Genomic DNA, 23682 nt, shown 5'->3' on the forward strand with positions numbered 1-23682 from the left:
AAAAAAAAAAAAAAAAAGGAACGAAGCCATTCTTTTTTTTCGAAAAAGTCATAAATTGAAGTACATATCTTAGCTCTATCTCGGTGCATGTGCCGATATTGAATTCCATAGCGTAGCAGCTATTGAGATCGTATACTTGATACTAACTCACGTATCAAAAATAGATCACATTCTATCGATCCTCTGCTTTGCATGTCTAATAGTGCGTAAAATTTAATACTGAGGCACTGAGAGTGATCCATGATCCGCCGTTGCCTTGTTTTATCTAGGTCGTAACTTCGAACAACTCTGCATTTAATTGGTACTATTCGGTGTATAGACACCGTAGCAGTGGCATGTGCCCAGTCTTTACAGACTGCAATGCAATTCACCAGTTTCCCATCCCCAGAATGCAATGCGAAAATACGGGGGGAACCCTCATTTGCATAGGGCTGGAAGGCATCGGAATGATCCTGTTGACGTTAAACAGCTTGTTTTTCTCTGTGTTTTGAGGTGACGGGGCATTTTATGCTCAACATTACTATGGACCGAATCTGACAACAAATAGAGAATAAAGTTTTAGTGTTCTTTTCAACATGGAACATGTGGTTTGTAACGTTACAGCATCAGTATAGCGTTACCACTTTAACGTTACAAAACACATATTCCAAAAAATTCATTCTCTATTTGTTTTCAGATTCAACCCACAGTAATTTAATTAATGTTGAGCATAAAATGCCCCGTCACCTCAAAACACAGTGAAAAGCAAGCTGTTTAACGTCAACAGGATCATTCCAATTCCTTCCAGTCCTATGCAAATGAGGGTTACCCCCTATTTTCGCATTGCATTCTGGGGATGGGAAACTGGTGAAAAGATTCTCTCTGGGTTCGAGAAATAAAAGAGAAAAATAATTCATGAATGCTTTCATAAAAAGTTTTCTTCAAGTTTGCTAAAATATTCATTGCAGTCCATTGTGTCCACAGGACGCTTCAAAGAGTGGAACGACATTTGGTACACCGTACGTACGGCGGCGTCCTTTGGATTGGAGAAATTCTGTGCCATAAAAGTCTTGTCAAAGTACAGTTCTCAGTCATAGAACTCTATTAGAGAGACCATCTGGACATGCAGCTTGAGATTCTTTATGTATAAGCCAAGATGGGCACCTGAAATCATTATGGAGCTCACGAGGCAGCTACAGGAGTAGTTTAAGACCTATAACCAAGAATTGCCACACCATTAACGCATTATAAACCACTCCGGTTTTTTATGAATGGTACTGCATGATATAAAAACTTCTAGAAACTTTCGCGACTATCACAATATTAGATTCTGCCACGGCCTGGACATTAATGTGGCTAAACTGACTTGTAATCAGTAGACCTCATCCAAAACAAACTGCACACCAGCCTATGTGTCTTTGAAGACATTGAAATGAAGGTAGTGATATTTTGGACCATTGTTTGAGGCGACGTGCATAGCATATGAAAACCAATTTACTTGTTCTGATGATCTTCTCAGCAACACGTATGCAAAAAAGGACGTAGACGATCCAAAACACAGGTTTCTAGCCTGCAAAATACTACTTTGACTGTATTGCAAGATAGCCGTAAAGTTATCATTTCAATAACAGTACTTTATTTCAAGGACATATCATTTCAATAATAGTACTTTATTTCAAGGACAAAGTTATTTCATTCAAAGGGAACAATGGAAACGTTGTTTACAATCATCCTACTTCTGGCTATTTGGCCGGAAGCGTTTTTGATGAATACAACAACCGTAAGGTTGAAGTTTATATCAGAAGCAGAGACCACAGTGTCACCAGCCAATCACAGCATATTTGAAATGAGCTACGCTTCATCCAACAAAGCAAACGCCAAAGTTCCTACTAAAACACAAACTTTCCCAGATAACGATCCACCGTCCCCCGGCGTCGGCAGAATTGAGAGCCCGTCTCTATCTCCAACGTCTCAGACATCCGATAGGGGCGGGACCCGGCCGGTAAAATCATTATTGGAACCTATTACCAGAGGCACTAATCATACGGCAAACTCAAACAACTCATCTGGGGGTAATTACGGCGTGGAGAACAAAGATGTAATGAAGTGGTTGGAAAGACAATCTGACAGGCTCATCCTAGAGGACAATGAAGAACCATCGGACGACGGAAGTGGATTGACGGAGCCGGCCATAGATAAGGTCACTGATGCAGGCGACGGCAACTTTGGATATCCGGATGCTCGTGACAGAATTGATGAGACCAGAAAAGAGACAAAGATGCAGTCCTTCCTGAAATTACCCCAAGACGGCAACGATCTTTTGGATGATGCGGAATCTGCTTTCTTGAAAATGTCGATAACGAAGAGGAGCAACTCTTCTTCTGGCTCTACAGTCATCAACGAGAATGATCGGGAAAGCTTATTGGCTGGTTCTGTGACTAGTTCAAAACATGAACGGGCATTCACCCCAACTTTATCCAACGGAACAAGGAACGCATCAATTCAGAAACACCAGCTAGACCCGCTGGACATAGATGCTCCTGCATCCGACATACTCCAGATGCAAGATGTCAAACTATCAACGAAGCCTGAGGACCATGGGGTGAATAAATCTCTGACAATGCGACATCGGAATAACACAGGGGACATGGAGACGCCATCCGCACTTGGAGATGGGCCAACAAATGGCTCTCTTATAACGTTTATCAATTCCACTGCCATTAATACATCTGTTAACGCAAAGGAAACCGTCAGTCATTCGAAGCAAACAGTTAGCAGGAAGCCCGTTGCCGTGGCATCATCAAGCAACTACGGGACAACGGTGAGAGATGATAGGGTTAAGAAAGCCGTGGAGTATGAGTTAGCCATGCCTCATGACCGTGAAAGAAACATGATGAAAACCAGAGATAGCCTCGCCAGGGGCGATGGTCCACCCGTAATGTCCTCCGCATCCCGTGGGAGGTCTCCATCGACCCGGCAGCCGAGAGAGCATGACAGTGCCTCAACGTTCAATGGCACTGTGAATAAACCGATTAGAAGCCGGCACGCCCGATTAAACAGGCTCACAGGAAAAACATACAAGAAAGGAATAATGTACCAGAAGAAGTATGAATCAACAGGACGGGGGAGTAAGTACAAAAGACCGAATAGCGACAATGTCGACGTTAAGAAAGAACAGCTCAACAATCTGATGGCTCCTGACTCTAAAGATGATTTCAGAAGTTCCGATTTGGCAAAGAGCTCCTTGGCTACAGAGGATACATATTCTACTGTTGATTTGAAAACGCGCTCGCATGACGTGGGAAACGGCACACAGCATTTCCCAACTGCTACGCCATTAGCAGCCAGAAATGATTCAATGGGAAAGTCTGGCTCCAAGTTGACTCACGTAATCAAAGGCAGTTCGTATAATGACGTCTTTGGAAAATTGCATGTTCCCTCGGTTCCACGAGCAAAGGGACAGCTTAGCATGGAAGAAACGCCGTGTGACGCAGGCATTTGTCAACAGGACGGAGTCTGCATACAGAAAGAGACTGGATTCTTCTGTAAATGCCCCGTTCTCTACTACGGCCGCTTCTGCGAATTGTCCAAAATTGACATGTCGGGTCTCAACGCGACCAAAACATCCATAACCGTTAAATGGGGTGTTCGAAACGTCTCCAGTCGGGCCAATTACACGGTGAAGGTCTCTGATGAGGCTCTACTCCGCGCTGTACATGTCGGAGATGACGTTGATATGTATACATTTGACGGATTGAAGCCCGGTCGAATGTACAATACGTGCGTATCTGTTCACGTTCACAACAGCACTCAAAAGATTAAAGACGGAGAGCCTCCAGCCGGAACATTCTGTATTAACGTACAAACTGAGAAAGAGAACGATTTGTTTTACCGACCTCTGTATGCTATCCACATCTTTGCGGTAACTGCCACAGTATTTCTCGCCATTATGGTGTTTGTAACACTCTTGACGATCTTTCAGACCAGGCGATACTCGCTTCTCATCGACCAGGTCCTTTACGATGATACTATTGTTATTTGAGTTCTGTTGTTTCACTGCCTGTCACAGTGAGTGCATGATTTTAAAGGCATTCGATGTAGTTTTAGGGATGCGAAACAAACATATTCTGGATGGAAATCTGTCTGATATTGCCATTTACAGCCATTTCTTAGCACATTTTCTTTATCGTTTCATACTTGAAGGGTTTCAAAAGCCCCAAAACAAGCTACGCGAGGAGTCTCTTTATTTTTTTGCTAGAGCTAGAGTCAGCTTACGATACAAAAAAACGTTTTCTGTCAGCGACATCGCATTTTCCTGACGGCTATTCTATAGTATAGGATTATATTGATTCAACTTACTACATTAAAGAATGGCCAGAAAAAAATTGACTTTGAAAATAAAGTTATACTGTCCTGAAATTACATTGAATGCCTTTAACGATGTACATGTAATGCAGGCATGGACTGTTTTGAAATGGTGGGTGATCTTTTGGTGCAATGCAGTTCGATGTATTCCCAGTTTCAGACCTGATCAAAGACTACACAGCTCTACAGAGCTGAACTCCATGTCAAAGTAATCATCGGGCCTATATTGATGTGATCAGTAACCTCCAACCCGGTCTGTACGCGGATGTAGTGCGTTTGTACTAGTACTGAGTCTGGCGACTTACTCTATTCCCTGATGTCTGCGACAGATAGCAAGGAAAGCATTAACGGGAAACTTTTCCATTACAGATTATACTGGTGTGGTTGTACAAGGCTCGTTAAGGATGTAAAACCCTAAATGGCTATTTGTCACACCCGTGGTACTTAGCATGTTGAGCACAGATCATATAGCCAAATTATCATGAAAGTTCATCTGTGTTGGTAGTAATCATAGTAAAACGTTGAACTTTATTCCAACACACAATTTACAGAGATCAAATTTTCAGCGACCACTGTCGCCTTCATCAGGATAATTAATGACCAATCACTTCACAACTCGTGTAAGTAAGGTCACGTGCTTGTAAACCGTAACTCTCGCGAGATCACGCTGTGAAGTGATTGGTCATTAATTATCCTGATGAAGGCGACAGTGGTCGCTGAAAATTTAATCTCTGTAAATTGTGTGTTGGAATAAAGTTCAACGTTTTACTATATAGCCAGATATTTATATCGTGATGAATCGTACAGAAATTAGCCTTCGAAGACATGTAACTACTACATACGCCATACTTGTATATAATGAGACATTGTCGTCAATGATGTCAAGTTTTGTAGGCTATTATATGAAATACGTATCAATGTGAGTTGCAATTATAACGTGTGTAAAATTCCGTATGCATGTGCCTTGTAAACTTTACGGACCTTATGCCCACAGAAAGGGGCCCTGCTGTCGAGTTACGTTTGTTTTTGTTCACGATGCTAAGGCCAAAGAAGTAATTTCTATGGATGACATCAGCGCGCGCATTAATTTTCGCCTGATTTTGGAAAAAAAAAAGAAATTTTGTAGCCTTCTGACAGTGGTCAACATGCCGAAAATGGCAAAGATGTCTGCTGCCATGCCGGAAGGTGGATGGTAGATAACTATGTAGAGAGGAGACAAGAAGAGGTTCTGATTTAATGTTTGTTTCTTACTTTGATGCAGTGATATGTGATATGTGATGGTGGCTGTGTATATGTGATGTTCCTACTGAATCAAAAACATTTGTACAATGATTGAATCAAAATTTTGAATTGTCGGAACCTTGTTTTTTTCGGCCCGTCTTGTTTTTTTCTCGCCCGCTCGCATAAGATTTGGAGTCTGCGGAGGATGTCATCCATAAAATTTACTTGTTGTGGCCTAAATTAAATTTTCCTGGATCAAGGGTTATGTTGGACTGTTGGACGATATCTCTGTATTCCCCTTTCATGTGTGGCCCACGCTGGCTGGGGATTCTTGTTGGTAATAAATGTTTGGCGCATTCACGTGTCCAGAGGATTCCTGAACATAGAAATCGATACTAGTTGATTCCAGGAATTGTCCAGAGATATGATAGGCCCTTAATAAGCAGGGAGTGAATCGCCGTTCCTTTTCTTGGGGTTTTAGACTCTAAGTCGCCGCCTTAAGTATGTCACTGGTCATCCTCGTCCTTCTTTATTTTCGTTAACCCTTTGTTCCTAACCAAGAAATTTCGATCTAGGGTACACCGGGGAGACCAAATAGAAAAGTGGAAATATCAACAATTGACAATTTAGGAAGGATAGTAGCATGCAATCCAGCCATACGACCACCTGTGCCTTAAGCCTCGGTCACAACCCGCCGTACGTGCTTCTGTGTGCTGTCTACGTGCAAAAACGTGGGCAAACGTAGGGCATCCGTGCGTGGTGAGTACCGCCTCCGTGCGGAATCCTACGGATTTGGGATCACGCAGACACGCCGTAGAACTTTAAGTGCATGTAAAACTTTTTCTACGTGCGGTCTGCGAATTCACCACCCGTGCGTGCGAGTACGAGCGACGCGCGTGCCCCGTACGTGCCGTGCGGAAGAAGCACGTGTGAGTACGGCCTCCTTACGGTAAAGTTGCAATCGCACAGAGATCGTACGTTGTAAGCACGTACAACTCACTACCCACTTGCGCAACGAAACTTGGCGTGCAGACCACACTTTACACTTTGCGCAACCGTACGAGTGATGTGCGAGTGACGTGCGTAGACTCCACTCCTTCCCCACGTTTTCAGAAAAAAACGTAGCAGACGTAGCCTCCAAAAAAAAGTACGGACAAAAAGCACGTACGGCGGGTTGTGACCAGGGCTTTACTGTACAATTGATTTTGTTATGTGATGGTTGACACTCCGCCCCTCAGCAAGTACATGGTAGGGGCAAAAACTAGATTAGACGAAAAGATGGCATTAAGAGTAAATGATGCTATTGTCAGTGATAAAGTGCTGTAGTTAACAATTCCATTAGTGGACTGAGAAATTTACAGTGGGGCTTTAACGTCCATTTAAGCCTGTTCGTCAGTAATCAAGGAAGGCGTCAGAAGAGAGAACACTTAATTCGCAGTGGATTCACTTTGCCTTTCAACACAAACCCCTGGAGACGGTTTGAGGAAAGTTTGGGGTTGAAGCAATTACGTACACTCGATTGCTGACTGCCGGCCCTGGTGAATTAAACTTGACGAGGTACAATTCGAGCATATCCCACCAGAGGTCGTTACTTTTCAGGTATGCAACGCCAAGGCGAGGGGACTATTAAACATTGGTTGGTACGCCTTCTAGTTATACTTCAACATAAACTTTTTAAAAAAATGTTTCAGAGCAAAATGAAAACACAGAAACACACAACTGATTATGGTGCAATCCTATCATCGTTTCGACTTTCTTGAAATTATCCATAGATAGAATAGCAAAGTTCTTTTTATCACAACCATTTATTTTTCAAGCCGACGTTTCGATGACCGTCTGTCATCTTTATCAGGGCAATTCTGACTGGTTTACTGTGCACTGACACTATATGTTACTTGGTGCATAGTGCACTAAAGGTGTTTCATAGTTCATAGATATTTTTAAAGCTTAAGCTATTTTTTCCTGCTATGGATATAGCTATGAACTATGTAACACCTTTATTTAGTGCACTATGCACCAAGTAACATCTAGTGTCAGTGCACAGTAAACCAGTCAGAATCGCCCTGATGAAGATGACAGAAGGTCATCGAAACGTCGGCTTGAAAAATAAATGGTTGTGATAAAAAGAACTTTGCTATTCAGTCGTTTACCAACCTGATGAAATTATTTACGGATCTATAGATAGAGTTCTGGGGTATTCTTTCTCAGAAATGTACTAGTATCAGCATGGAAGAATTGTGGCTCTGAACATTTTTCCAACCCCCGTATACAAGGCAACATTCGCCCAACTTTTCGAGAACAGCGGAATGTCAACCTCTGGCACTCATCCAGTAAGCGCACATGCTTCCCTCATCTTTGTTTTATCAACAAAACCTGTTACATAATGAAAACTATCGTCACATGTTGTTCAATACTTGCATGTCAATTAAAGCTTTTTGGAGCGCCATTCATTCAAATGAACCACAAGTTAGAATAACCAACTGATTATTAACTTTCGTTGAGGTATTTTGTAACACATTTGGTACATTTTTCTATGACTAGACAGTTCTTTAAATCGTATCAGCTGTGTGGCAAAAGGTCAAAGTATTAAAGGCATGCCAGCGCCCTGCCAGTGCCCCCCTCCCCCCTGGCATGTCCTAAGGCCATGTTGATTTGATTTTATGGATGACATCCTCGCGCGCATTGATTTTCGCCTGTTCTCAAAAAAAATCACGTCCACCGAGGTTCTGGCCTGGCTCTAGGCATGGTAGTTAGCGACAATACGGAGCCGGGCACCCAGGCTCCACGACTCAAGAACTCAGTACATACGTACAGTGCCGATTCATAAATTCCGCAAAAAGCCTGCATGTGCCGGCTTGTCGTGTACGTCGCTAAGTACTGCCGCAAATTCACAATACCAGCTTTGTATTCTTGTGGTTTAGTAGCATTTTTATTTTTGGCCGTTTTTTTTTTTTTTTGTATTCGCTGGCGCGCACTAGTTTGGGGGTCTTCGGAGGATGTTATCCATAAAATTAAGGCGGTCTGGCCTAACCTTTGCCCAAGATCAAACAATTCATCTTCTAAGCTGCGACGGATCATGTCGCACATTCTCGGTTAGACGAATCAAAGAAGCTTTCAACACAGTGTTTGAAGTTTCTTGATTAAACCGACTTTGGGGCTTAGGCCACAGCAAGTAATTTTTATGGATGACATCAGCACGCACATTAATTTTCGCCTGATTTTGGAAAAAAAAAAAGAAATTTTGTTGCCTTCTCACAGTGGTCACCATGCCGAAAATGGGCAAAGATGTCTGTTGCCATGCCGGAAGGTGGATGGCAGATAACTGTGAGAGATCGAGACAAGACAAGACTCTGATTAAATGTTTTGTTTCTTACTTTGATGCAGTGATATGTGATGCTGGCTCTGCACATGTGATGTTCCCACTGAATCAAAACCATTTGTACAATGATTGAGTCAAAATTTCAAATTGTAGGAACCTTGTTTTTTTCGGCCCGCCTTGTTTTTTTTCGCCCCCTCGCATTAGATTTAGAATCTTTGGAGGATGTCATCCATAAAATTTACATGCTGGGGCTTACTATTACACACACAAGGATGCATGTGCAGGAAAATTTGGCACACCTTTGAAGAAGGCATTGTGATAATAGAATCATAGCAAGCAAACGCATATGTCATAGAAACCATAAACAAGGAACTTTGTCGAGTGATTTAACCATGTTGCGAACCAATTTTCTTAAAACAAACGTATAATGGGGTTTTATAAGGCTTTTAACTTTAAGGTAAGCTTGATCTGTCTTACTATAGCGTCGTTATGATATGTAACTAATCTAATATATTCTCAGCGTGATTCAAGATGTTCACGTGGTGAATAAAACCTCATCAGAGGAAAAGATCAAGAAGAAAACGAACATCTTAAAGCCAGCTTTCAATGTAATCTGACTCGACTTAAACATAAATCCGACTTACACACAAATCACATCACAGAAAACTTTGTTTACGCAACAAAAGTACAGGGACGTAAGGTCTAAGACATGTAGATATACAGACAAATATACATGGGTACAACGAAAATATCCTACGTACAAAACAATAGATGGGTCAACTAATACTCGTACTACTTGTTCTAAGGTCTAAACATTCTTTGATATATTACCTATTTGTACACAGTAAGGGTTATTACCTTCTAGGATGAAATTAAATTCATCTATAGCATGAAATGTAACAAATTCTGTTGAGCAAGCGGAGAGAAGGTTGAACAGCTTTGCGCGTTTATCGTTATATAGTGTGCAATTCAAAATAAAAAAATGTTGTTCGTCTTCAATATCATTGGGAGAGAATGGACAAAACCTCTGGTCGCGAGGGATTTTCACGTCACCCTGTGTTCACCCGCCCTACTTTGGTACTGACTATAGTTTCTCGATATCTATAAAAGGAAGTACTTTAAATTAAGAGTTTTGTTTGCTCTCTCTGTAAGACCGGAGTCTGGCAGAGCCACACCCTCGGCAGTCGCTGGCAATGGTCCGGGCCGTGCGTGCGGGGTGTCCGGGGCCATTCCTCGTGGGTCTGAGATGTTAGTCAAGTCAACAAAAGCCCGCCGTTTCTCATATCATAGATATGTGGGAGAAACGCCCGCGGTGAGGGCTTTAGATCTCATTGGGTCGCCGGATACCTCCCCGTGCACCCATCAAGGTCATGCTTTCAGCTGAAGGGATAAAGAATCGGCTTTCTAGAATGTTTATCTGGATTTAGATTTACTAACTACTTTAGGCATTTTTGTTTCCGCACTACAGATCTCTCACTGTCTGTGTGCTTCCTTGCTTCTTTCATGTGTACAATGTAGACCCATTCCAGCAAGAAACATGGTGTCTTATTCATCAATTCAAGCTTTAATTTTTCTCCCATTCAACTGTATAAAATATTCCATAGCTGTGCACTACAAGTCACCATGTGCCGTTGTATAGGGACTAGGCTTTTTTCGGATCTAAATATTCCCCTGCAAACCTTCCTCCCCAACTCATCCCCCTTTCCCCCTTGATGAACATTGACGGGTGCCTCCAGCATGACCCTGGCCGGTGATATGAACAAGAGGAATTTCATTTTCGCCACCAAGTCGACACCGGGCTGTGAGGCATACTTGGGACTCAGCCTAACATGAGTCTGTACCGGTCTTCACCACGAGAACAGTAAAAGACGGGCGTACCTCTCTCTGACGGGACCCCTAAAGAAGACACCATAGGTAAGTACCTTCGTCTTCAACGTAAGGAGTCTTGGCTGTAATTGATAAGGGGTCAGGAGTATTTGCTCAAGCTGTTTTCTCTGTTGGACAAACTAACAAACATCACCCTTGAGCTCGAAAACAGAGTTTAGGTTCAGGCTCTTTTTGTTTAAAGTCCAACAAGATTCGTGAGAGCTGTGTCGCCACGCTGATGCATGTGTTTGTTTTTACTACTCGGGTGGAATTGTGTTTTTTGAGAGCCAGAGTACTTGTGTGTGACCATGCACGCCTTGTTTTACGGGTTGGGGTGCTGTCAGGGCAAAGGCATTAGCGAGGACGTGGCCTACATACATTGTACTGCTGTTACAACCGTCTGTTGGCTATCCATAAACTTGACATTGAGTTTACTTTGATGTCTCTGTCGTAAACGCCAATTGTGTCTTTTGAGCATATTCTTTATTGAGAAAGAGACATAGCTGAAGAGACAATCTTAAAAAGGTATAAAGGCAAAGAGCTGATCCTACACTTTCCTTCATAGCAAAAATTAGTCAGATATACGTGTTCGTTGTTGCTAAACTCTTGTAATGACGTGTCGTTACATGACAGATAGGGGGAGGGGGGGTTTCCATGTGTCAGGTTCAAGCGTTTACGGCTTACAACCGTCTGACATTCCGCTGAGTATCAGCCAGATCTCAAGCAGACAAAGACATGGACGTCGTTCAAAAATGTGGCACGGCAAGCTGCCGCATCTGTTAAAAGAAGGAACGACGGAAGAGTAGAGAGGTTAAAGGGTCTGTTTAAGAATGGCGGAGTCCAAAGTGTTGAAGGCGACGTGCCCGAAATGTGAAATAGAGGGGGAAATCATTTTCAACCGCCATGTTTTCTTCCCAGAACTTCCGTCCTTGTATTTTGCTTAAGATTTATGAGGAATGTTCCTTGTCGGAAAGGACCAGACCGAGTCGATTTTGGACGTAAAACCCTCACAGTCAGCCAACACAAACACACGCCTGGGCAGTTCGGAGTCAGTGTTAAGAAAGTTGACGCCCTTACATCGATCAAATCCAGCACTCCGGAGTAGCGTGTACTTAGGCCACACCGACTTAATTTTATGGATGACATCCTCTGAAGACCCCAAAACTGGTGCGCGCGGGCGAATAAAAAAAATCCGGCAAAAAATTAAAATGCTACTAAACCACAAGAATACGAAGCTGGTATTGTGAATTTGCGTCAGTACATAGCGACGTATACGAAAAGCCGGTACATGTTGCCTTTTTGCGGAATTTATGAATCGACACTGTACGTATGTACTGAGTTCTTGAGTCGTGGAGCTTCGGTAGCCTGGGTAGCTCCTTATTGTCGGTAACTATCATGGACTACCCAGGCCTAGATCCAGGCCAAAGCCTCGGTGGACTTGATCTTTTTTTTTTTTTTGAGAACAGGCGAAAATCAATGCGCGCGTGGATGTCATCCATAAAATTAAGGCGGTGTGGCCTTACCTCCGTTGAACCGCAATCTCTTTCCCAGAAATGTTTTCGCAACTTTATTTCACAGTTTTTACTGTCATGCTGACTAAGACAAATCGTATACATGTAAAAATGCTTTTCTCATACTGACGTCCTTGGTCCAAATAATGTTCGCCCTTGGTATCTGTTTGTCCCAAAATAACTCTACAAGATGGATGGTTGTCTTCAGACATCTGTAAAATTTTGTTTTCCAATCGACACCAAGTCAGTACGTTACATCCATGTTGCTTCAAAACCATACCACAAGAAACAGCTAGAACTGAGCTTTACAGACCTTTACATGAGAAAGATCGTTACACCGAAGTACAAGACATTGCAGGGAGTCGCACACAAGGTTTATTTTAGCAGTCATTGTTTGCCTACAAGTTCGGTTGGCTGACGACAATTCGAACTATTCGCGGGCTTCCGTTAGGCGATCTTATCCGCTTCAAGTGTCGCTAATGTCCCACAAACTGACAATACTATAAAACTAATCGAAACACCTTTGAACAGGCCTATGCCACAGACAAAATCCTTTATATCTATTATCTTCAGTTGAGAATCTTTTACCTAGTATTATAATTATGATGATTAGAAATGTTAGGCCACAGCAAGTAATTTTTATGGATGACAACAGCGCACGCATTAATTTTCGCCTGATTTTGTAAAAAAAAAAAAAACAAGAAATTTTGTTACCTTCTGACAGTGGTCAACATGCCGAAAATGGGCAAAGATGTCTGTTGCCATGCCGGAAGGTGGATGGCAGATAACTATGAAGAGATTTAACGTTTTGTTTCGTACTTTGATGCAGTGATATGTGATGCTGGCTGTGTATATGTGATGTTCCCACTGAATAAAAACCATTTGTACAACGATTGAGTCAAAATTTTAGAATGTAGGAACCTTGTCTTTTTTGGCCCGCCTTTTTTTTTCGCCCGCTCGCATTAGATTCAGAGCCTGCGGAGGATGTCATCCATAAAATTTACTTGATCGCCTTACTAACATGACTGATTTTGCTCCATGTTTCCATTTCGAATTTTAGTTGCATAGGCAACAATTTTAAAAATTTCACCCTACACCTACCGTGCCCTTTCCAACTGTCGACCTACATCCTTAATCACGTGATTCTCGGTTTGCCGCCATTTTTCTCACCAATCCGCCATTTTGGAACTGGTGTCGTTTGTCAAAAGCTGAAGAACGTCAGGTGACCCCAAAAACCGTTAGTCATCGTCAAAAACTCCGACAGTTGACTTTTGGAGTGCCCTAGTGCCCTAATGTTGCCTTTGGATCGTGTACAAATTTAGAGAACTGAAAATATCTTTCCTTTGACAAGAAAGAACTTTACCTCTAATTTTTTTTACAAACTTTGATATGAGAAAGGAGGCTAACCTCTTTGATATCAGTCCTATGTCTCATAATTATAAATGCACTTCGCATTTGATATCATACGCTACATATTAGGAAAAATGTCACTGACGAGCTAGGTTGTGTCAACAAGTTGGCGTAAGCACGTAAAGGTATATTTCAAATTGAAAGCTGCTGTTTTGTCAATACATACAATATGTTTTGGCAATACAGAGTCTAAAGTGAACAGAAACAAAGCAAAGAACTGTGACCGATGCTTTTACATAAGCGGCCATTTAGTCTTGGTGTCAGCTAAGAATACTTCTATCATGTTACTTTGAATGCTAGCTTTATAGAATTAATCACTTTTTAAAAGTAGACCTTTTGTTTGAACTTGGTATAAAAAGAAAAGGACACCCCCTACACTCGTATGACGACATCCTATCCGATGTAATTCATGACTACATCGTCAGGTGACGCTCTTTTACTTCGACCAGACATTGCTCAAAGAACAAAAATCATTTAGAAGTCAAAGTTATAAGTAAAAACCCCATAAAACTTCACGTGACGCTTTGACAAAGAGTCATAACATAATATTGTAATTAAAAGCATGCCTGATATCCTTTTTAATATTGAACGGTTTTGTATATTACTAGTTAATAAAATGGGTCTTGCTTTTAGACACCTAAATATTTTGGTTTTAGAATTATCGTTTATAATAATTACACTATATTTTACCTACCTTCAAATTTTGTTTATACTTGTTTCTTCTGGATAGATAAACTTCCAGGTGAAGTGAAGATTTCTCGTCCAGAAACGTGCGAACACCACCGGCAAGCTGAGTTACATAGGTATTTAACTACATGTATAGATACATAGGTACAGCAAAATTGACCTACGTACAAGACAATAGATGAATTAATAACTTATAATACTAGTTCTAAGGTCTAAACATTCTTTGATATATGTACCTAATTGTACGTTAGGGTTATTACCTTGTAGAATGAAATTGAGTTTATCTGTAGCATGAAATGTAACAACTTCCGTTGAGCAAGCAGAAAAAAGGTTGAACAGTTTAGTGCATTTATCATCATATGTTCAAGAAAATTCTCACAACCAAAAAGCCAGAATCAATCTACAAAAGATTACAGACAGTTAATGATACTCACCAACACAATACACGCCTAGCGCATAGGGGGGGCTTCAGACTGCCAAAACCAAGAACAGCCTCAGCCAAACGAACATTTCTGCACCGCTGCACTAAATCATATAACACACTTCCACAACACATCAGACTATCCGCACCTACATCGTTTAAGAAACATATCCGGGAATGGTTGAAAACCGTGGTGGACACCTCCAAACCCTTACAAGCATGGTGGTAGTAGAAATATAGATATGTAAATATGAACCTTTGTCTAAATTTTATTAATTAATAGTGATTACGTTTTAGTAAACTATTCCTTAGAAAATTGTAAGACTTAGTACAGGCCATAGTTAAGCCTTACCATGTTGTGATGAAAGTAGTTTGTAGTCAACGACTCCAGGAAGAATAGTATGTATGGCAAATGATGTCTGTACAAACTAATGGAGATCGGTCTAATAAACAAACAAACAAACAAATATAGCAGCCTGGTTACCAAACCTATTGTAGCTCCCGAGTCCTATATTTGCGGATAGGATGTTGGAATCGGGAGCTATAATAGGTCTCGTAACCAGGCTAATCATATAGTAGACAATCCATAATAAAATGTTGTTCTTACATAGAGTTGATGCCTCGCTCCCATGGGAGTTATGACGTGGAGGGCGCTACCAGCGGGGGTCCCGGACCCGTACCGGAGGAGGTTTGTTTGATATATTATTCATTATACTATAATAGAAATTGATAAATAGTACAAATGATATTAACAATAATAATGATTATTATTAGATAAGAATAAATGATGAGAATACAATGAGTCAATGAGAATTAATCTTAATGGAAATGCCAAATAGGGGTGTGGAAGAGAAGTTGAGATTTTGTTTAAGGCTAATTATCGATGTGAAACTTTTTAGGTGGGGGGGGGGGATTGTTCCAGTTTGCTATACATCTGTATCTTACGCTTAGGTGACCGGTGCAATGACCAAGTGGATAGAGTGCTCGCCTTGCATTCGGTAGGTCGTGAGTTTGATCTCCGGCCGAGTCTTACTTACCAAAGACTTTGACAATGGTTCATACTGCTTTCTCTGCTTAGCACTCAGCATTTGGGAAAGAGTGGGATTTGATATAGGAGTATATGGGATTTGAACACACAACACTACCAGTGGACTAACCCCCTGCTGTAGTGATTGCACAATTGTGTGGCCCAATGGCTACTAGACCGGAGATGGGCGCCGCCCTATGCACCACCTGGTGCGAGAAGGATTTCAAGTAACTAACTAACTAACTAACTGTATCTTACGCTCAGGTACCGGTGACGTCCGGCCGCCGGAGGTGCGCGTGTATCTCCGTCGTGCTGCTGCTCGCCATGTGTGCTGTCGCCATCGGTCTGGCGTTAGGGATCTACTTCGGCCTGTACTGGAGCGGCGCCGCACAGGTCGCGGGCACGACAACACCCAGCACCACTGATGAAGGTACTTCTAACAAAGTTTGTTTAAATTTTTGTAGCCCTCGTAACACTCGTAGCCCTCCCTCCTCTTCCCCACACCCCACTCGTACCCTCCCTCCTCTTCCCCACACCCCACTCGTAGCCCTCCCCCTCTTCCCCACACCCCACTCGTAGCCCTCCCTCCTCTTCCCCACACCCCACTCGTAGCCCTTCCTACGTATACTCTTCCCCACACCCCACTCCGTAGCCCTCCCTACGTCTTGCGCAGCTTGTACTTGTGTGTTACGCTGCACCTGTAGACGTTTTATCGAAGTAAGGCCACACCGTCTTAATTTTATGGATGACATCCTCTGAAGACCCCCAAACTAGTGCGCGCGGGCGAATAAAAAACAAAAATGCTACTAAACCACAGGAATACAAAGCTGGTACTTTGAATTAGCGGCAGTACGACGTATACGACAAACCGGCACATGCTGGCTTTTTGCAGAATTTATGAATCGGCACTGTACTGAGTTCTTGAGTCGTGGAGCTTCGGTAGCCTAGGTGCCTGGCTCCGCATTGTCGCTAACTACAATGGACTACTCAGGCCTAGAGCCAGGACAGAGCCTCGGTGGACGTGATCTTTTTTTTAGAACAGACGAAAATCAATGCGCGCGTGGATGTCATCCATAAAATTAAGTCGGTGTGGCCTAAACAAGTAAAAACTGGACAAGCCGTTTGATGACATTCTAAGGCATAAAGTAGTAATTATATGAGATTAAGAAACTATGTTTTTTTCTCTAAAAGGCTACACGACAACCTCCGCCTCAGCGGTTGTAGCCGTCAACATGACCAGCGACACAACAACCTCGCCTCCTCCAATCACCACCACCGAGACAACCTCCAAACCTACAACAACTACAACCACCCCGGCAACTACACCGGTCCCCATCCTCACACTGACCACGCGCCCCCCGGCTACAACCACGGAGACCACCGCCCTTCCAACTACAACCACGGCTGCTGTACCGGTACCGGTCATCACAACAGACGAACAACAGACGACAGCACAGGACACCACCGAGGCCGCTACTACAACCGTAGCAGCAACCACGTTACAACCGAACACCACCACAGCTGTGCCAGACCGACCGACGACTTCATCTACACTGACGACAGAGTTGGCAGCGTCTACCGCCGGCGATACCACAGTTGGCGCGGCGTCTTCACCTGTGACGACCCGTGCTGCTGATACCACAACCGCCACGACAACATCAGTTCCGCAGACGACGGAAAACCCTACCGAAGGACCCACCAGCGTAGCGCCAGCCCCTGGAACAACAGCACCCGTGGTTGGTCAAACCACACGGTCTACCGTACCCGCACCAACAACTACTGTACCCGCACCAACAACGTTCCCACCAATTCTCACAACATAAGGACTCCTCGATAGTCTTTGTAACATTTCTAGATCTTAAGATATCTTGTGCAAGATTTTTTTCCTCAGTTGCTTTTAGCCCACAAAATGTTCACATCTATCCGAGGTCGCCATTTTGAAGTATGATGATACAAGATGTGAGTTGTACAGCAGTGTGCATATAATGCAGAATTAGACTACAATTACTATGCAGGTGTATTTAACTGGCAACTAGGGTGACGCTAGAAAGTGACTGCAGTCTAGGTGCAATCTTCTTGGTAGTTGGTAGTAATGCCCAAAAGCATACAATGCAAGAAAAGTGTCCATCATAAAGTATGGCTATGGTGTTTTTATTAGGAAATTTTATAGTATAATAGAACAGGTAAATGAAGCATTGTAATATGAATTTTATGTGAATCCACCTAAAGAAGCATAGGTCTTTTTTTTATTTCTAGATTTTCGTATGTATATATATGTTTGGATTTCGAAAGAGAAAGATAGAAAAATAAACAATTCGTATTGCTTTTATAATTTTTACAGTTACTGCAACACATTGGCAATAAAATGTGATGAAAATGAAATGTTCCAGGGCGATGTTATAAAACTGAATTATCGTGTTCTCCTGTTCCAATAATCCACAAAGATTGAGATAAAATGGTTAACTCCGTGTTAACTACTTTACGCCTTTTATGTATAATTAGCGAAAGTGGTGTACTTAATTACCAGGGTTAATTAATCAAGGAAAAATGTTTCTTGTTTCAAATGAGCTGTAACAAAAAATGACTGGGGGAAAATGGAAGCAATGTCGTAAAATTACATTCTAAGTGCGGACCTGCGAATATGTAAACAAATGTAATTTTTCAGCAGATCTATAAGACTACGTTAATACTATAATTAGCCTACTGACCGCACGAACCCCTGACATTTAAACCCGATGGTATCGCTTCGATCCATCCATTCACTCTGCTGATGCTATCTATGCATGTAAACCCACTTCTGACGCGGTGCAGCGCATAAAAATCGATACACAGAGTGATGGGTTGGGTCACTGCTCAAATCCAAGATGGCGGACGAAGACTCGGCCGAGAAGCCTCCAGATGCAGCCCCAGACGACACCACAGATCCTCCCGTCCAGCCTGTTAAGGAAGAAGAGGTTGGGAAAGCGAAGGAGACGCGAGTTGACAGCATCCATGTAGACACAATAGATGGGCCGCCTGAGGAGGATTTCTCGAGTGGGAAGTCTTCGGGATGCTGCCGCGGAGGATGCCCGGTCCTGACGGTCATCATCTTCGGTATCCTGGTGGGGAACGCCCTGGGCCTGCTGCTCGTCTACCAGAGGATCTACTCTCTACGTTCAACCGTTAAGCTTCCTAAAGTTAAAGGTATAAGACAAGACAAATCTTTATGCATGTATCTCCTATCCAGTGTTATTTTTTTATCATATTGCTAGACAGTACATTTACTCTTTACAATAATGAGATACATTCTATACATATATTGCAGTTGCGAAGAAAATCAGATGTCAGAAGAAAGCATAAAATATGTTTTTTTTTTGTATGTGCTTGTTACGTCCATGGTATATCTTGTTATGCAATATTTGCGGTATACCAGTTCATGTATATATATTAATAGACTCAAACATCGATCTTACAAGACTATATTATAACATATACGTTGAAATACCTGCATATATTCTACATCTGACGTTATAAGATGTACATGCCAACGTCCAAAAAATTACACGGTTTCCTGTTTCATACATAAATATTTGATGTCACTAACACAATTATCCCAGGGCCTACATATATATTAGTATGCCCTGTTTAGGAAAATTAGCCAGTACAATATCACCACACGCCCTCGCCTATTCCGTACAATTGTAACAAATTTACCAACGACTAAGGCAGAAGTATAATAGTCCCGTTTTTCTTAATCTCATTTAAACCTCAGCACAGAAAAGTCCTGTTGTTATTATTATATATGCACAAATCTTCTCTGTACGCTGTTCTCTCACCAGTTAATCTAATCACGAGAAATCAATTTTCCGGCAGCAGTGATTGGAGAACGGTTGATGATGACAAATTGGGCCTGTGACGTCACATCTATCCCCAAGCCCACCATAAAAGGCCAATCGTACTTAAACTGACTTCACTTTGATATCAATCAGTGATACATTAACATAGCTGAAGTAACGGCATATTAGAAATCTATAATGATATCAGTAAAGAAAAAAAATAGGATGTAAAATATTGTTTTTTTAAACATCGTTCTTTATCATAGTAGTAAGCAGCAGGGCATAGTTAAGAATACATTTCTTTTTTTTTCAAACAGATGCGATGGTTAAAAACTTAAACGTTCATGTTCAAACCTTATATGTTGGTTACGGCTGGGATGGCTTTTTTCTACTGACGTGATCAAATAACACTAATGGCAGCTATACAGTGTATTATTTTTATACATTATTTATAACCATTAAAGTGCATTTTGTTGTTTTAGTGCTATCTTACGCACCAAGAGGTTTGCGGAGGTCAATATCCTCTCGGTCATTCTTTTTTTTTTCAGTAGTTCAGTACCAAGGACAGCAACAAGTAAATGGTTATTAACAAGTTATGGCCATTATCAATGGATACAACATGAATTGCTCAGATCCTTTATTTTATAAAGAAACGTACATCAAGCATGTAAACCGACAATCATCAACCATTTAGACCGGAAATAATTCAGGGATGCACCAAAGAAGAGTCGTGATTGGTTGTTGAATTTGTTAAATGAGGTCATTCACCGGTTTCCCATCCCCAGAATGCAATGCGAAAACAGGGGGTTAACCCTCATTTGCATAGGACAGGAAGGCATCGGAATGTCCGAATCTGACAACAAATAGAGAATGAAGTTTTTGTGTTCTTTTCAACATAGAATATGTGGTTTGTAACGTTACAGCATCAGTACAGCGTTACCGCTATAACGTTACAAACCACATATTTAAAAAAATTATTCTCTATTTGTTTTCAGATTCAACCCATAGTAATTTAATTAACGTTGAGCATAAAATGCCCCAACACCTAAAAAAAAACACTGAAATACAAGCGTCAACAGGATCATTCCGATGCCTTCCTGTCCTATGCAAATGAAGGTTAGCCCCCTGTTTTCGCATTGCATTCTGGGGATGGGAAACTGGTGAATACAGCACTTAGACAAGAAGAGAGACGAATAGGGGGTGGGGAGGTAGTTTATCAAGAGTAAATATATGTGTCTGGTTCCGACTAATAATCCACATTTGCTAGCTTTTATCTCAGTACCCATACGGCACTTAGACAACAGAGACGAATAGTGAAGTTTACCAAGCATCAATTTTCTATATAGGATTCTCGAAATTCACTAGTTTGGCTTCAGTTACCCATGCATGGGACAACTTGAAAAATGCACCATCGGCCTTGAAAAAACAATGGCGACTGTGCCATGACAAACCTCGATTTCTGGTCGCCAAATGCCATAACAAAAAGGAAAAACGTAAAATAGTAAAACAGAACGATGTATCTTATACTGAAGGAAGCATTTGGTACAACCAGTTCCGAGTCCTATGAGAAGGCAGCACTCAAGTAACAACACTAACATTAACTGCACTACTTAACATATGAATAAATCTGACTACACAAACAAAAAGACAAACAAAATATTAAATAACATCAACAGCAATGATGGCAATAACATAAATAATGAAAACGACTGATGTGCACCAACTCCCCCAACCCCAAGTACTAACTAAAAATAACAAGTGAATATTTGTGTGACACGAGACAATTGACTTCTATATCTTTTCCACTTGTCTCATTTAGAATCTAAAGTAACCTCTCCAAATCCAAGGACACTGTGATTAAGTTTTATCTTTCCATTGAGACATTGTCCCAGACCAGCCTCAAACCAGTTACCCATTTCAAGGACACAAGTATCAATTTGTAAGCAGAATGAGGACACCATGCCCTCATTGATTTTTGGCGACGCCTCAGGGGCGGAGCCCTTAGTATAGTACTGCGATTGAATTGCCAGGAATTCTAAATATTCCACGCACGCATTCCCTAGGGAATTCATTTTTGGCAACACCTTGCGGGTGAGGTCTTCCCTCCCAGCTGTTTTTCAATGACTTTGGAGCTTTTCCGACAGCTTGGACAGGATTATTGTTTGGAATTGAACAAGGTCAGCATTTGAAGTCAGGTGTTTCAAATGAGATGTCGTGATTGTCTGAATATAAACCAATATGTTTCCGCGTTTGGTTGTTGTTTTTTCTAGTAGTTTTCTTTCTCTTTATGAAAAGTATGTGTTTAGACATAAACCCAACAGATGAATTCAAGTTCTTTTCAATGCAATTTTGTGAGGATAAAGGAAAGACGCAGAGACAAGGCTTTCCCCGTTTGGTTGTTGTTTTTTTCTAGTAGTTTTCCTTCTCTTTATGAAAAGTATGTGTTTGGACATAAACCCAACAGATGAATTCAAGTTCTTTTCAATGCAATTTTGTGAGGATAAAGGAAAGACGCAGAGACAAGGCTTTCCGCACACTGGGCACGGGAGACTTTTAAGACAATGACAATGACAATTAAGACGGACTGGCTATGACTATATGGTACTGGCTACGTTAACCCTTTAGTCTTAACTGAGTTATATTTTCCTTCTTGAACTGACGTCCCTTGTCGTAGAAATCCTGTGTTTTTATATTTTGTATTACCACATAACAGTGGTACATCACTTCAGCACACATATTTGTAACCGGAGCAATAACAGGGACTACAATAACAGAGAACTGTATAAGTAATTACAAGGGAACTGTTCGGAGTTTCATTAGGTCTTGCACTATCATCTTCTTACAAGTTAGTTAGAGAGTGCAATCGTACCACAGCTCCCATATACACCGATTGTTCAGCATATTCATGGTTTTCAAAATGTGTACATTCTCCTCGATTCGATTTGAACCGTCATTGGCGAGGTTTTCTAAATACATATAAAATAGGTCATTACAATATATACACTAAGATACGGTAAAACACAGGCAATGTATCATCGTAGTACAGACGTAAGTAAGTCATCCCAGTAATCTTTAACTGGTGTAAGGTTTACTGTGGCTAGCAATGCATTACATAACCTGCACGTGATGGCTCTGCTACTGATCTGGTTCCCTCCCATGTTGCCTTCTTTCTGTCGACGATGCTACTACTTAATACACATATGATATCAACATGCTCCTTCTACCATCATCAACAATATCGAAACAAAATTTTACACAAAGGAGATAGACTGGAGTCAGTTGTCATGATCAGCTCTGTGACCGGGAGGCTTGAGTCAGCTGTGACCACGGCTTCTGGCATATGTGATTGTCCCGGCTTTAGCTTGCGCACTAGCTAAGGCACATGGTACTGCAACTGTATGGAGAGAAGAAAGGCTGTCATTGGTCTAATAAGGTGTGAGGCTTGTTGCTAGTGTCAGGACAAAACAACAGACAGGACTTCACACATTGAAGGTATCTATACATGAAATACACTCCTACCATTATTGTATATGATACCTGACAAAACTCAAGATTTAATGGCTACCCTCTATCCACGGCAAGTTAGTCAACAGTAATATGTCTCTCACCGCGCCTCATAAAGATCTCGGCCAAAACATATCGTGGTGCGAACGTCACAGCAAATGGTAGCGGTTTGAAATGAGTCTTCAAAACAAGGTGTACATTTCCTAAACAAGTCATCGAAACGTAGAAAACAATTGAAGACAAGGCTGATATAGAATGTGCGTCAAAAGTACACTTGACATAACACATTAGCTGTTAACTGCATAAGTAGCAGTCCTTCCGCGCTTCATAAATTAACTTAGCCAAAACTGGCCGACGTTACCAAACATCCACACCCTGTAGAATTATGGATAAAAGTACGTATGAACTCACCTTTTTATGTCTGTATCCCTGGTTGAGAGAAGGCAAAGGGGCTACGTATCTCCACGCCCGCCGGCCTGGGCAACTGTAGGGAAACAGCGGTGATTAGCCTCGTGTCATTATCGCAGGAACCGAAAAGGAGGAAAAACGCTTATAAC

At 41.7% G+C, this 23682-nt stretch overlaps 3 protein-coding genes and 1 long non-coding RNA gene across 4 annotated transcripts in view; all 4 read left to right on the forward strand.

The window, feature by feature from the left end:
* Positions 1 to 1825: 1825 nt before the first annotated feature.
* Positions 1826 to 4107, forward strand: LOC109480030. Its single transcript, XM_019782174.1, has one exon. The coding sequence runs from the start codon at positions 1826 to 1828 to the stop codon at positions 4019 to 4021; it is 2196 nt and encodes a 731-aa protein (XP_019637733.1). The 3' UTR covers positions 4022 to 4107.
* Positions 4108 to 10572: 6465 nt separating this feature from the next.
* Positions 10573 to 16231, forward strand: LOC109480128. The gene is made up of 4 exons (XR_002140819.1): positions 10573 to 10798; positions 14402 to 14474; positions 15391 to 15467; positions 16071 to 16231. It is a non-coding gene; the product is annotated as an uncharacterized LOC109480128 (long non-coding RNA).
* An 807-nt stretch (positions 16232 to 17038) lies between these two features.
* Positions 17039 to 17629, forward strand: LOC109479702 (integumentary mucin C.1-like). The gene has a single exon (XM_019781693.1). The coding sequence runs from the start codon at positions 17039 to 17041 to the stop codon at positions 17627 to 17629; it is 591 nt and encodes a 196-aa protein (XP_019637252.1).
* Positions 17630 to 18501: 872 nt separating this feature from the next.
* The window catches only part of LOC109480122, a 9557-nt gene continuing 4376 nt past the window's right edge, over positions 18502 to 23682 (forward strand). The window contains exon 1 of the mRNA XM_019782279.1: positions 18502 to 18989. Within this exon, the coding sequence (XP_019637838.1) occupies positions 18671 to 18989 (319 nt within the window). The 5' untranslated portion in view covers positions 18502 to 18670. The remainder of the gene's footprint in view (positions 18990 to 23682) is intronic.

Source organism: Branchiostoma belcheri, unplaced genomic scaffold (assembly GCF_001625305.1).
Source record: "Branchiostoma belcheri isolate BF01 breed outbred unplaced genomic scaffold, Haploidv18h27 scaffold5, whole genome shotgun sequence".
NCBI lineage: Eukaryota > Metazoa > Chordata > Leptocardii > Amphioxiformes > Branchiostomatidae > Branchiostoma > Branchiostoma belcheri.

Bases quoted from the DNA above. Each gene is read 5' to 3' on its own strand.
- LOC109480030 (XM_019782174.1), top strand. From the start codon at position 1,826: ATGAGCTACGCTTCATCCAACAAAGCAAACGCCAAAGTTCCTACTAAA.
- LOC109479702 (XM_019781693.1), top strand. From the start codon at position 17,039: ATGACCAGCGACACAACAACCTCGCCTCCTCCAATCACCACCACCGAG.